Source organism: Gavialis gangeticus, unplaced genomic scaffold, assembly GCF_001723915.1.
Source record: "Gavialis gangeticus isolate Ggan-Ray unplaced genomic scaffold, GavGan_comp1, whole genome shotgun sequence".
NCBI classification, from domain to species: Eukaryota; Metazoa; Chordata; order Crocodylia; family Gavialidae; genus Gavialis; species Gavialis gangeticus.
This window is the reverse complement of record NW_017729022.1, coordinates 150,970,857-150,982,358: the sequence shown is the minus strand read 5'-3', so window position 1 is coordinate 150,982,358 and position 11,502 is coordinate 150,970,857. Positions and strand designations below refer to the sequence as shown.

Genomic DNA, 11,502 nt, shown 5'->3' with positions numbered 1-11,502 from the left:
TAGAGCATGAACAATCTTAAATAGAGACATGTTAATCTGTTTAGGAGGATTTAGGCAGGTATGAGCAGATACAAGGTAATGTACTGTGAATTTCATGTTGCAATAGATCTTTATGGGCATCTCTTTGTCTCATTGCTTTGAGGTACTAGTGAGTATAATAGAATCCTCTGCTTATCCACATGGAATGGAAATTTGGACCTTTATATAAATTAGGAGGAGAATTTTTTCAGATGAATAAAGGTGTATTAAGACAAAACTACATTCAGAACATACACCCAGAAAAACAGGATGGTTGGATGGAAAGAATGAGACAAAACTGTGGTACTTGTAGATTACATATTTGCATTCTCAAGATTCATTACTTAAACTGAGTCAGCAGCACATACATAAGGGAAGCCCATGTAAGTATGCATCTCTTTGCCCATAGGACCTGGAGACACTTTGCCTTCTCAAGTTAGCCACCAATCACCCTGATCTCTGTCCTTTATCTCACCCAGATTGTGGTTATGCTAAAGGTGCACTTCAATGTGCTTGATGCAACTCAAAACGAGATCAGTTTATCTTTTATCAAACATTATTTTGCAATTAGAAGAAAAATGTATTTGCCAAGGAGGAACAAACTGTAAATCTGCATTGTTAGCTCTAGCTGACAAGTACAGACAAGTAGAAGGTGAAAGAAATGCCAGCAAGGTGATTCATGTTGAAGCTATCATAATTCCTATGTTCAGTTACATTTTTTAAGTAATTGGAAAAAGGACCAAGTAATAAAAGAAAAGGAAGATAAGTGTGGAAGCTCCTGACCTAGTAAATACTCTTTTCTGATTCCTTTTATTAGTGGAGTATTTTCTGGAATCACTTGTAAAGTATTACTAAATAAGAAAGGAATAATAAACTTGTAAGCGCAATCTGGATTCCACAGTACAACCTCTGATTGTTCCCTCTCATTTTCTTTTCATCCTTCCTCAGGAAACCTTTCTCCTGCTTTCCCCCCTTTTTGAGTTACCCTGATATGTTTCACTATACTCTTGATTAGCAGTAGGCTGGAGCTAGCCTTGAGAACAAAAGACTACACCATAGCAGGCTATGGAGAAGCCTGATTCTGAGCAGTACAACTTGTGCAGCTAGCATTTCTATAATGTAGTTCTGGGATAGTTCAAACCAAAAACTAGATACAAACAGCTATAGATTTGGGGGAAATGCAGAGGTGGACAAACACCATGGCTCAAATCTTAAATCCACAGCTGGTTTTAGAAAAATGTTGGATTGAATTTTACATATGTAATAAAGCAGCATTTACCAGAGCAGAGTACAAGTACTCCAGTTTGATCTTGTTCCCTACCCCAAGGTTTCAAGCTAAAATACTCATAGTCCTGAAGAAAAAGTATCTGGTGATTGCCATTCCAGCTCATTGATCACAGGTCAAGCTTCATTCTCTTCTTCATATTCTGATACACTGCAGCCAAACTACGAACTCTTTTCCAACAGGCTCAAGCCAGCAATATAGCTTAGTATAACAATAGCCTGGAGTAATATAATAATGATGATAACAATGATGATGATGATCATCATCATCATTCTACGCCTCCTCTGCCCACCCAGGGTATCTGTTACAAAGTGGAATGTGCACCCATCATGCATTAAAACTTGCTATTTCTATGAATAAAAGTGTGTCAGTTTTTCTGAAAAGCAAAGATAATTTTAAGGAAGGCAAGAGTCATGCACTGCAAGGTAAGGCTAACACTATGTGAAGGATAAACATCTTTCTTAAGGAGGATGGTTTTGGTTTCTGCCATTCCTGCCTAAGGGATTAGTATATCTCACAGATGCCCCAGTACCAACTAAATCAACTTTATATTGATCAAGACTGGGACAAAGAAATCTCTTGACATTTGCCACCTTTTGTTATATGCAGTAGTCTTTCCCCTTTAGTATGGTCCAGTTTAAACAATTTAAAAAGATATACCCTACTACTACTCATTAAAATGCTGGAGAATGCCAATAAATGTAGTTCATGCTTCTGAGAACTCTGTTGCAGGTTGGTGTGCACTGATGTGCATTTAATTTTAACTGCTATTATTGCAGACTGCACTAGCAAAGGCCCAGGCCTAATACCATTGCCTTCAATGATGTTTAACCCTCTTTAGGCACTGTGGGAGGGTAAGGAGTCATGTTTAAACAGTAAACACATATCTGCGGGTCTCACCCAACTTGCCTATTAAATCTGACCTCTCCATGTCCCTAACAGATCCTCCAGGAGTTAGAATACGGTCCCTCAGTAGACTGGTGGGCTCTTGGTGTTCTGATGTATGAAATGATGGCTGGACAACCTCCTTTTGAAGCTGACAATGAAGATGATCTCTTTGAATCCATCCTTCATGATGATGTGCTATACCCCGTCTGGCTCAGTAAAGAAGCTGTCAGCATTTTAAAAGCAGTGAGTGTGCCATTTCTTTCTCTCCCTCTCTCTCTTTTATTTTGCATAAAATTGAATTTGCCTACAGTAGTTAAGAACAGTCACCGCTGGGAGTTCAACCATAGTTCAGAGTGCCACTGTCAGGATGATGGGGCCTGGGATAAGTTACACTTCTTGTGGGAAAGGAACAGAATGTTTGTGTTCCATGCAGTTGTACACTTTATAAATCTGTGGACCACAGATTCATGTTTCAGGGGAAAACACAACCAACTAGAGCTGTGTTATCACTCTGGCCCTCTCCATACTGCATGCTCAGTAGGACCGCGGGGGGGGGGGGAGTATTATGTAATTAAAGAAACAGTATCAATGTTTTTATTTTAATCAACTTATAAAATGTGATACCCTGTTGCCTTTTTCCACATGTCAAGATAGGTGACAGGATGTTACTTTTGAAGTTGCACATTCTTGCGCCTAACTGACACAACAAATGCCTATATTATAGTGTAGTATAGTGTAACTGATGATGCCATAGTCAGCTGTCCAAAGTATGCAAAGTGACTGACCAAATGTTATTCTACTGGATTCTATTGATTTTCCATTCAGAGGAGCTCTTAGTTTGTCATGCAACCAAAATTGTGTTGCCAGACAACTTATTGGGACATATTTCTGAGCCACTTGGCTTTGCTAACACAACTCCCCCGATGTCAGTTGTTTCTCCTGTGCTACTTCTCTTAAAATAAAAATCAAAACAGAAGTTGTATGCAGCGTTCCCTGTTTGAAAACATAGAGTATTTTTAGCAGTAAAATATCTTGTGTGTAATGCCAATTTTCCACTTATTTTGAGGGCTCTTCTTTTCAGCAGCTATTTAGCCATTAACCTCACTGGGGATTTCAGTTCCCTGAGATCTTTACCAAAGGGCTTTACCATGATTAAGTCTGTATAAAACTTTGTTCTGAAAGTGACACAGCAGGTTGGAGTAAAGGTTAACTTGGATAGAGATGGGACAAGGCACATCACTCAGCATCACTTAGTGCAGGGGTGGGCAAAATGCGGCCTGTGGGCTGGATTTGGTCTGCCAGGTCATTCTATCTGACCCGCAGGGCCCCACCACCAAAATTTAGAAAATTAATATTTATCTGCTCCTGGATGCCTGTCATGCAGCCCTCGATGGCTTGCCAAAACTCAGTAAGCGGCCCTCCGCCCAAAATAATTGCCCGCCCCTGACTTAGGGTATGATTATTTTCCCTGTCCTTATCTGTGATGATTCTTTCACATCTCTTGACTTGTGCACAGATGTTTTAATTATTTTCACTTAGTTGGGATTTATGGACTTGAGCTGCAAAGTTTGATTCAGTATTTAAGCTTTCTTGACTATCAGTCATGTTAAATCCCAGGTTTTCATCTGGTACGTTATAGAGACAGAAGTTGCTGTTGATGTTCAGTTCTACCCCTGAACTTTTGTAACATTCATTAGCTTTCGATTTGGGGTTTGGGTTTGTGCCTACATAAGATCCGCTCCTACAACTCCATCCAAAGTGTCTTTCTGGGTGCCTGCCTCTTATTGGGCTATACATTTTCCCATCTCATGAGACTATTGCTTGAATAAAAATGTGTTGGGATAACTCCTTGCAATAAATGGGCACTTACAGAGCTGTTCTGCCTTCTAGGAGGAGTGATTTGACCTACAAAGAAAATGGAGAGGCAGCTTTGAAAATGTTTAGCTTTATAGTCTTACTGGTACTACCAGGTAGATGTGTAGCTGCTCATCTTTGTGCTTGTAGTTTGTTAACCACAGAAAATGCAGGTGTGTGGGTAGGCTGTAAGTGTAAATGATACATCTCTGAGAAAATATGTGCAACAGCACATAACAGGTTGGTTTCCTTTCATGCAGCCTTGAGTATCAGTGTATAATTTTCTGTTAATTTCAATCAGTCTGTTTTACTATCTGCATGTTTTGATAGCAGGTGTGGTTGTTTATCTTGGCCTAGCATTCCCTACATTGCATCTTATTCCACAGTTAAACCGTGAAAAAAAAAGACAATCCATAAACTGTTTACACTTTGAAAATAGATGATTCCCCATTTGGCCAGATCCCTGCCTGCTAGAAATCAAAAAATCAACAGCATCAGTTTACACCAAGTAGAGATCTACTTATCTGCAATTTGTTATCTTCCTCTACTATTTGGGTCATGTTAGATGGAGACCAGGAAAAGCAGAGGAAGGAAAGAAAGAGGTGTCTGTTTATTTTACTGCTGAATGCTAACAAGGATTAGCTTTAGAACACTTTGTTTCCACACAAGGCATAGGTCTGTAGATACTGGGCACGTCTACTAGGGTTGCGTGAAATGAGCTGTATTTGATTCAGATTTTGCCCAAATCGGAGACATTAATTCGGATCACTGTCCCTGATGCGATTTGGCCAAATCCAAAGATTTGATGCTAATTTGGCGAATCAGCAATTTGGACAGCTTTAAAAGTTTTTTTTACATACTTTGAGGTAGCAGCGTGGCTCGTGATCGCTGCAGTTTCTGGGGCGCATGAAGTGTCTCACAGGAGCACGGGGGACTCTCCAGCATGCTCGGCAGTGAATCCAGAAGCGGACCGGAAGTACTTCTGGTCCACTTGCAGGTCTGCCAGGGAGCGTGCTGGGAGCCCTCTTGTGTCCCCCCTGGCTCATATGCTAATGTGGAATAGAATAGGCTACTGCACATTAAGCATCACCTAAAAAGTGTGTGCTTGTGCTACTGTGCATTAGTGCAGCCTACTGCACATTTATTTAGTATCTCAGGGTGACTGTACATGAGTGCAGAGGCTGCTCCAATGCGCTGTAGCATTAAAGCAGACTTGATGAATCATGTCTACTGGACAGTGGTAATTACTGCGCTCCAGCCAGCCTTCATGTCTCATGTGTTAGCAGCATCCCTGCACTTCAGAATGGCAGCGGAGGCACTTGAACTAAAGCTCGTTGAACAAACTTCAGTTCAAGTGCCCCAACTGCTGTTTTGAAGCACAGGGATGCTGATACATGAGACACTGCAGTGCTTTTATTAGAGCGGCTCTCGGAGCTGCTCTAATTAAAGCACTGCCCCCCCTCCCCGCCCTGGGAGCAGATGTAAAAGTGTCGTCATACTGGAGGTACTGAATTTAATGTGTATTCAGAAAAGTGCATTAATGGACATGTAGACATGCCCACTACATATTTTCTTAGTTCTTCTAATAGCATTGAAGAAAATTATGTTTGCTTACCTCAGGCATTATTTTCAGTTCAAAAAGTAGAGTTTCTTTTTTGCAAGAATCAGTTTTCCATTTAATTTCAATAAAAACTTCCAACTTTCCAATGAAACATTACAGACAACATGCCACATATCCCAATATAGCAGTTCTTATTAAGCTCATTCTGTAAATTTACAAGAAGAGGTATTTAAAATTCTTTTTTATCATGTAAGGGCGAGAATTATTCATTGAAATGAGTATATATCTTCTGATAATGCAGGAATGTATGATAGACAGATACTATCATATGTGTGCAGAGAGCTAGATTTTGCCTAGCTCTGTGTTTGGGGGAGGGGAAATCTGTGTCTACTGAACCCGTCGTTAGTGTACACTTTATGTTGTACCCTTTGTACCTGCTTCATGCATGGATGCACATCTGTTTCATCTCTCAGCTTAAAAGCTTTATTATTTCGTGCAAGTTGTAAAGATGTGGAGGTCTGGAGTTCCTTGATTTTGATCTGCAATATTCAGTCATAATTGGAGGCTTCTTTGAGCTTTGAGCTGATTTAAGCTTCAAACACATGGGACCTGTTTTCACTGTCCTGAGGCTGCTCAACATGTTATACTAAGTGGTCTGTGCTCAGTCCATCCAACAGAGAGTAGATTCTGTTACAGGCCCCAGTATTACCACCTGGTTATTTAATTCAGTTTATGAAGACTTATTTTAGCCCTGAAAGCTTTTGATTTGAATTCTCAAAGAATTCCTATTTATATGACATCTTGGCCAACTGTAGGGGATGAGCAAGCACTTTCAGAGCTAAAATTTCACCTAGCTCAGGCACAGAGAGGAAGACATGTGACACACAGAGACCAGTCAGTTACATTCATACTGGCTGGGACAGTTACTCTACCAGCCATGCAGCTCCACCTGTAGGAGTAAGAGGAGAGTGTCATTACAGACAGGGGACAAATGTTTTTGCTACCATGCTGCTTACACCACCTCACAAGTCCAGGTTACACACTAGTAAATATCCAGCCTTATTCAGAACAGGTCTTGTTGATGTGGTAGGACAACTAACACTGTTACCACCAATGACTTGCACCACACGTAGAGCAGTTGTAGGGAGAGGGCATGGGGCACAAATCTTTCCTTGCACAGTGGCCTGTGGTTTGTTTGTGTTCCACTTCCAGGAGTTCCCAATGGGACAGTTTGTCTCCATCTTGGTCTCTACCAGGAGCTTAACAAGCAGGGACCAGGCAAGCTGTCATAGCTGGTCTGGCATCAGTGGTGGCTGCCATACTTGTGCCCCCTCTTAGTGGACATGCTGACTCATCTGGTGCCCTGGTCACACACCACTCATTATGTTACTGTTCCCTACTTCCTTTGCAGGCTAATTGAATCCTAGATGTTTACTGTGGCCTAAATTTTTCTAGGCCAAGGTCTTTATTCCTTGCAGTTTTTCTGTTCCCCACAAATGAAAATTTAGTTGTGATTTGTTTTGGGGTTTATTTGCTTTCCCCCCACCCCTTAGGAGCTGGATTGCACCTTGCTCACTATCTGAAGCATCCTCACACTGCCATCTGTAAGGTCTGAGGTTCCAGAAGAGGAAAAGTGACTAGCTTCACGCTCTGCTCCTGCAGGGTCAAGGAACACCTGAGTAACAAGCTGAGTGACAGTGTGTGCCTTCTCTCCTTGTAACAAATGGAGAAGAACACAACCAGGGATTGCAGAACCTCTGCAAAAGCAGGGAGTCTTTTTAGTTTGGCTTCCTTCTCTTCAAAGGGCAGCTGTAAGAATTAAAGTGATATGACCAAAGAGCTTCAGCTTTCAGTTGGACTTTATTTTCAACTGACTGGATAGGTAATTCTTTCCAAATTCTAAGGGCAGCATTTGCAAAGGATTTAGGCACTTAAAAATACTTACATATATCTAGTGGGATTCTCAAAAGTGCCCTAAATTCAGTAGGAATCAGCAATTGTGGTAGAGGTGATATCTTTTATTAGACCAACTAGATTTTTGCAAAAAAATCATTAATTGCAGGCTTTTGGGCACAAGCACCCTTCTTCAGGAATAGGAGAAAAGGTTGTAAAAGTTCTCCTGAGTAGAAGTAATTCATAGGAGAGCTGAAATATGAACTTTTACACACTTGTCTGAAGAAGGGTGTTTGTGCTGGAAAGCTTGCAGTTAAAGATTTTTTTTTGCAATAATCTAATTGGTCTAATAAAAGATATCACCTCTACCATGAGTTCTCATTCCTTTTGCCTCTAAACCAATACGGCTACAACCTGGATACCTAAATAGAGTATGTACCTCATTCCCATTGATTTTAGTATAAGTTTCAGGACCTAGAGCATTAAATTCATACTTAAGGTAAGGTCCCTTTACACTGCCAGAGAGCTACAGTGAAAAGCTATAAAGGAACTTGAATGAAAATAGGAATTTGGGCGCTCAGTATTTCTTTTTAATCTGCCATTATTTTAGCAAGTGTTGTGTCCTGGTCCCATTGAAACTGATGAAACAGTTGGACATTGATTTCCCTGGGAGCAGAAACCAGCCTCCAGCAATTAAGAGGAAAAAAGAATAACTATGACTAATACATGATCCTGTGACATTTGACGTAGTTCTTTTGCTGCATGGGCAGCTGACCAGCCAACACAGCAAAAGTTAACAACCCCTACTCCAGAAATTGTGGTAATAGTTATCTCATCAGTGATGCTTTTGACAAACAGGGAAATAAATAAACCACATTGGCCTGTACTTAAAAGGAAATAGAAGGGAAATGAGTCAATATTTATCACATGAAAAAGGACAAACGGTTATAAGGGAAAATGTCCGTTTACAAACTCTTGAGAGGCTATTACCTGCAATAGCAAACATTAAAAGTGACTTTAAAAATAAACCCTTTTATTCATATCCTTCCCACAGGTCTGTTCCCTCTCTGTGTCTGTGGATGAGTGCCATTTAGTTTGTAGTGTACAGTTTTATACTATATTAGTTAGTAGCTTCTTAATGCCCAGTCTTGAAAATGTCCTGTGCTAGTACCTTGACTGCATGCAGCTTGATACAAGGACATGTCAGACATCAGTGAGGAGTAGGTTTTATTCATTGGTTCCTTTTCTACCTGGTTTGCACAGTATAGCAGATGTATCACCCGGTTCCCAGTTCTGTTTCTCCAAGGCATGCTGCTGCTGGGTCCTGGCCTGCTCTCTCTCATAAGCAATCAGCTGCTCCAGTGTCTGAAATAAAGCAGATGAACCCAAGAATACATTTTGTAGTTTTCTAAGAGTCTCTGCCAAAGGAGTAATTGTTTAAAAAAAAAATCTTTCGTTTTTCTTTTCCCAGAAGAAAATACATGCTGCGACTTAGATATAACTGGCTCTCTTACAAAGGAACAGTAAAAGTAGCTCATTTGATCTCAAGAGCAAACTGGAAGTGTTCTCCTTTGGCTGGTGGATGTGTTATTTGGAACCACAATTTGGAACGATATCATGAAATGCACTGTATCTTTAAACTGATACCTGTCAGTTGCTAATCCAGGCCTGCAGCAAACTTACATAATGACTGTTCAAAGATGAATTAGAAAAAAATCAAATCAAAACCCTACAAAGACAAAACACTCCTCTGTACATATAATTTTCTCCCAGGGAGAGGAGGGGAGAGAGAGAGCAAACATTCCAGGCACAGACAGAAGTGACAAGTTTTGCCTGATCTGGCCCCTGAAAGTGCTCTACAGCCATGACCAAACATAAGTGCATGAGACTTCTGATGAAGGCACTCCAAAGTGGAGCAGCTTCATTAACTCATGTCTGTGTATGCCGGGAGCAGGGCTCTGTTGACATAGCTCGGCACTGCTCTGAGTGCTGTTTTCAGAATGGGAGGTGGGGTAGGGAGCAGAAGGACTCATTATGGGGGTTGCCCAGCTAGTGCTGGAGGTTGGTGCAGGCCGGGGGGAGGGGCTCCAATCCACCCATCCTTCCTATTCCAGTGTGTCTGGGGAAACCTCAGAATGGACCTCCCTTCCTTGCCTTCTCCCCTTCCATCCTGAGACAGAACGGGAGCTGGTGGGGGGGGGGGGCAGTGCCAGGGGAATAGGCTGCAGAGATGCACCCTCTCTCTGATTAGCTCCAAATTGGAGCTCAATCTCTCATCCTTCCAACCCAACAGCAAACTTTCTGTGAAGCACCATGAGTTAGACCTGGGAATTGTACTTCTGTCTGCACCCTAGAAGTAGTAGATATTACTCATCTCACTTAATGCACTGCTGGAAGGTTCTAAGATACTACAGTGATGATAGCAGTGTGAGAGTTCACATAAAATAGAACAAAATAGAAGTAGGACAAACATAGTTTCATAGTTTCTAGGGTTGGAAGGGACCTGAACAGATCATCAAGTCCAATGACTTGATGGGCAGAAACGAGTGCTGGGGTCATAACACCCCAGCTAGATGCCTATCCACACTCCTCTTGAAGATCCTCAAGGTGGGGGAGAGTACCACCTCCCTTGGGAGCCCATTCCAGAGCCTGGCAGCCCTAACCATAAAGTAATGCCTCCTGATATCTAGTCTGAATCTGCTCTCAATCAATTTGTGGCCGTTATTCCTTGTTATCCCAAGTGGTGTCCAGGAGAACAGGGCCTCACCTATTTCCCACTGGTCCCCCCGGTGGGTTTATAGACAGTCACCAGATCCCTTCTTAGTCTTCTCTTGTGGAGGCTGAATAGACTCAGGCCCTTTAGTCTATTTTCATAGGGCCTGGCCTGCTGCCCCCGATCATGTGAGTGGCCCTCCTCTGGACCCTCTCAAGGTTAGGCATATCCCTCTTGAAGTGTGACGCCCAGAACTGGATGTGGTACTCCAACTGTGGCCTGACCAGTGCTGCATAGAGGGGAAGGATCACCCTGGACCTGCTTGTGGTGCCTCGGTAGATTCACAACAAGATGCGGTTAGTCTTAATGCATTGGCAGTTCATGTCCATCCTGGAGTCAACAATGACTCCAAGATCCCTTTCAGCCACTGTGTTGTTAAGAAGGGTGTTCCCCAGCCTACATGTATGTTGCAGGTTCCTTCTTCCCAGGTGCATCACCTTACACTTGTCTGCATTGAATTCCATTCTATTCTCATCCACCCACCTCTAGATTTGTCTAGATCTAGTTGGATTCTGCCCCTTCCCTCCAGTGTGCCCACTTCTCCCCACATCTTTGTGTCATCAGTGAATTTGGACAGCGTGCTTTCTACGTACACCTCCAAGTCGCTGATAAAGATGTTGAAAAGCACAGGCCCGAAGACCATGCCCTGTGGAATTCCACTGCCCAGAACCCTCCAGGTCAAAAATAACCCATCCCCCACCACTCTTTGGGTGTGACCATCGAGCCAATTTGCTACCCATCTGACTGTGTAGGCATCAATGCCGCAGTCGCCTAGTTTTTTTATGAGAATGGGGTGAGAAACAGTGTCAAAGGCCTTCTTGAAGTCCAGGTAGACAACATCCACCTCAGCGCCCGCATCCAAGGACTTTGTGACCCTGATCATAAAAGGCAACAGGGTTAGTCAGGCAGAATCTTCCCATAATGAACCTGTGTTGGTTGCCCCTTAGCATTACTTTCCATGCTGGGCCCCCGCAGATGTGCTCCTTGATAATTTTCTCAAAGGTTTTCTCAAGGCCTAAGGTGAGACTGATAGCCTATAGTTACCTGGGTCCTCCTTTCTCCCCTTCTTGTAAATGGGGACCACATTGGCCCTTTTCCAGTCCTCTGGGACCTGGCCCAAGCACCATGAGTGCTCATACAGCTGTGCCAGGGGCCCTGCTATGACCTTCACCAATTCCCTCAGTATCCACGGACCCCCTGATTTAAACATGTCCAGCCCCTCCAAAAGTT

General features: G+C 42.4%; 1 protein-coding gene across 1 annotated transcript in view; it reads left to right on the top strand.

The window, feature by feature from the left end:
- PRKCE (protein kinase C epsilon) overlaps positions 1-11,502 on the top strand; it is a 581,980-nt gene that overhangs the window by 510,584 nt on the left and 59,894 nt on the right. Inside the window, exon 13 of the mRNA XM_019516328.1 lies at positions 2,246-2,434. Coding sequence (XP_019371873.1) covers positions 2,246-2,434 — 189 coding nt within the window. The remainder of the gene's footprint in view (positions 1-2,245; positions 2,435-11,502) is intronic.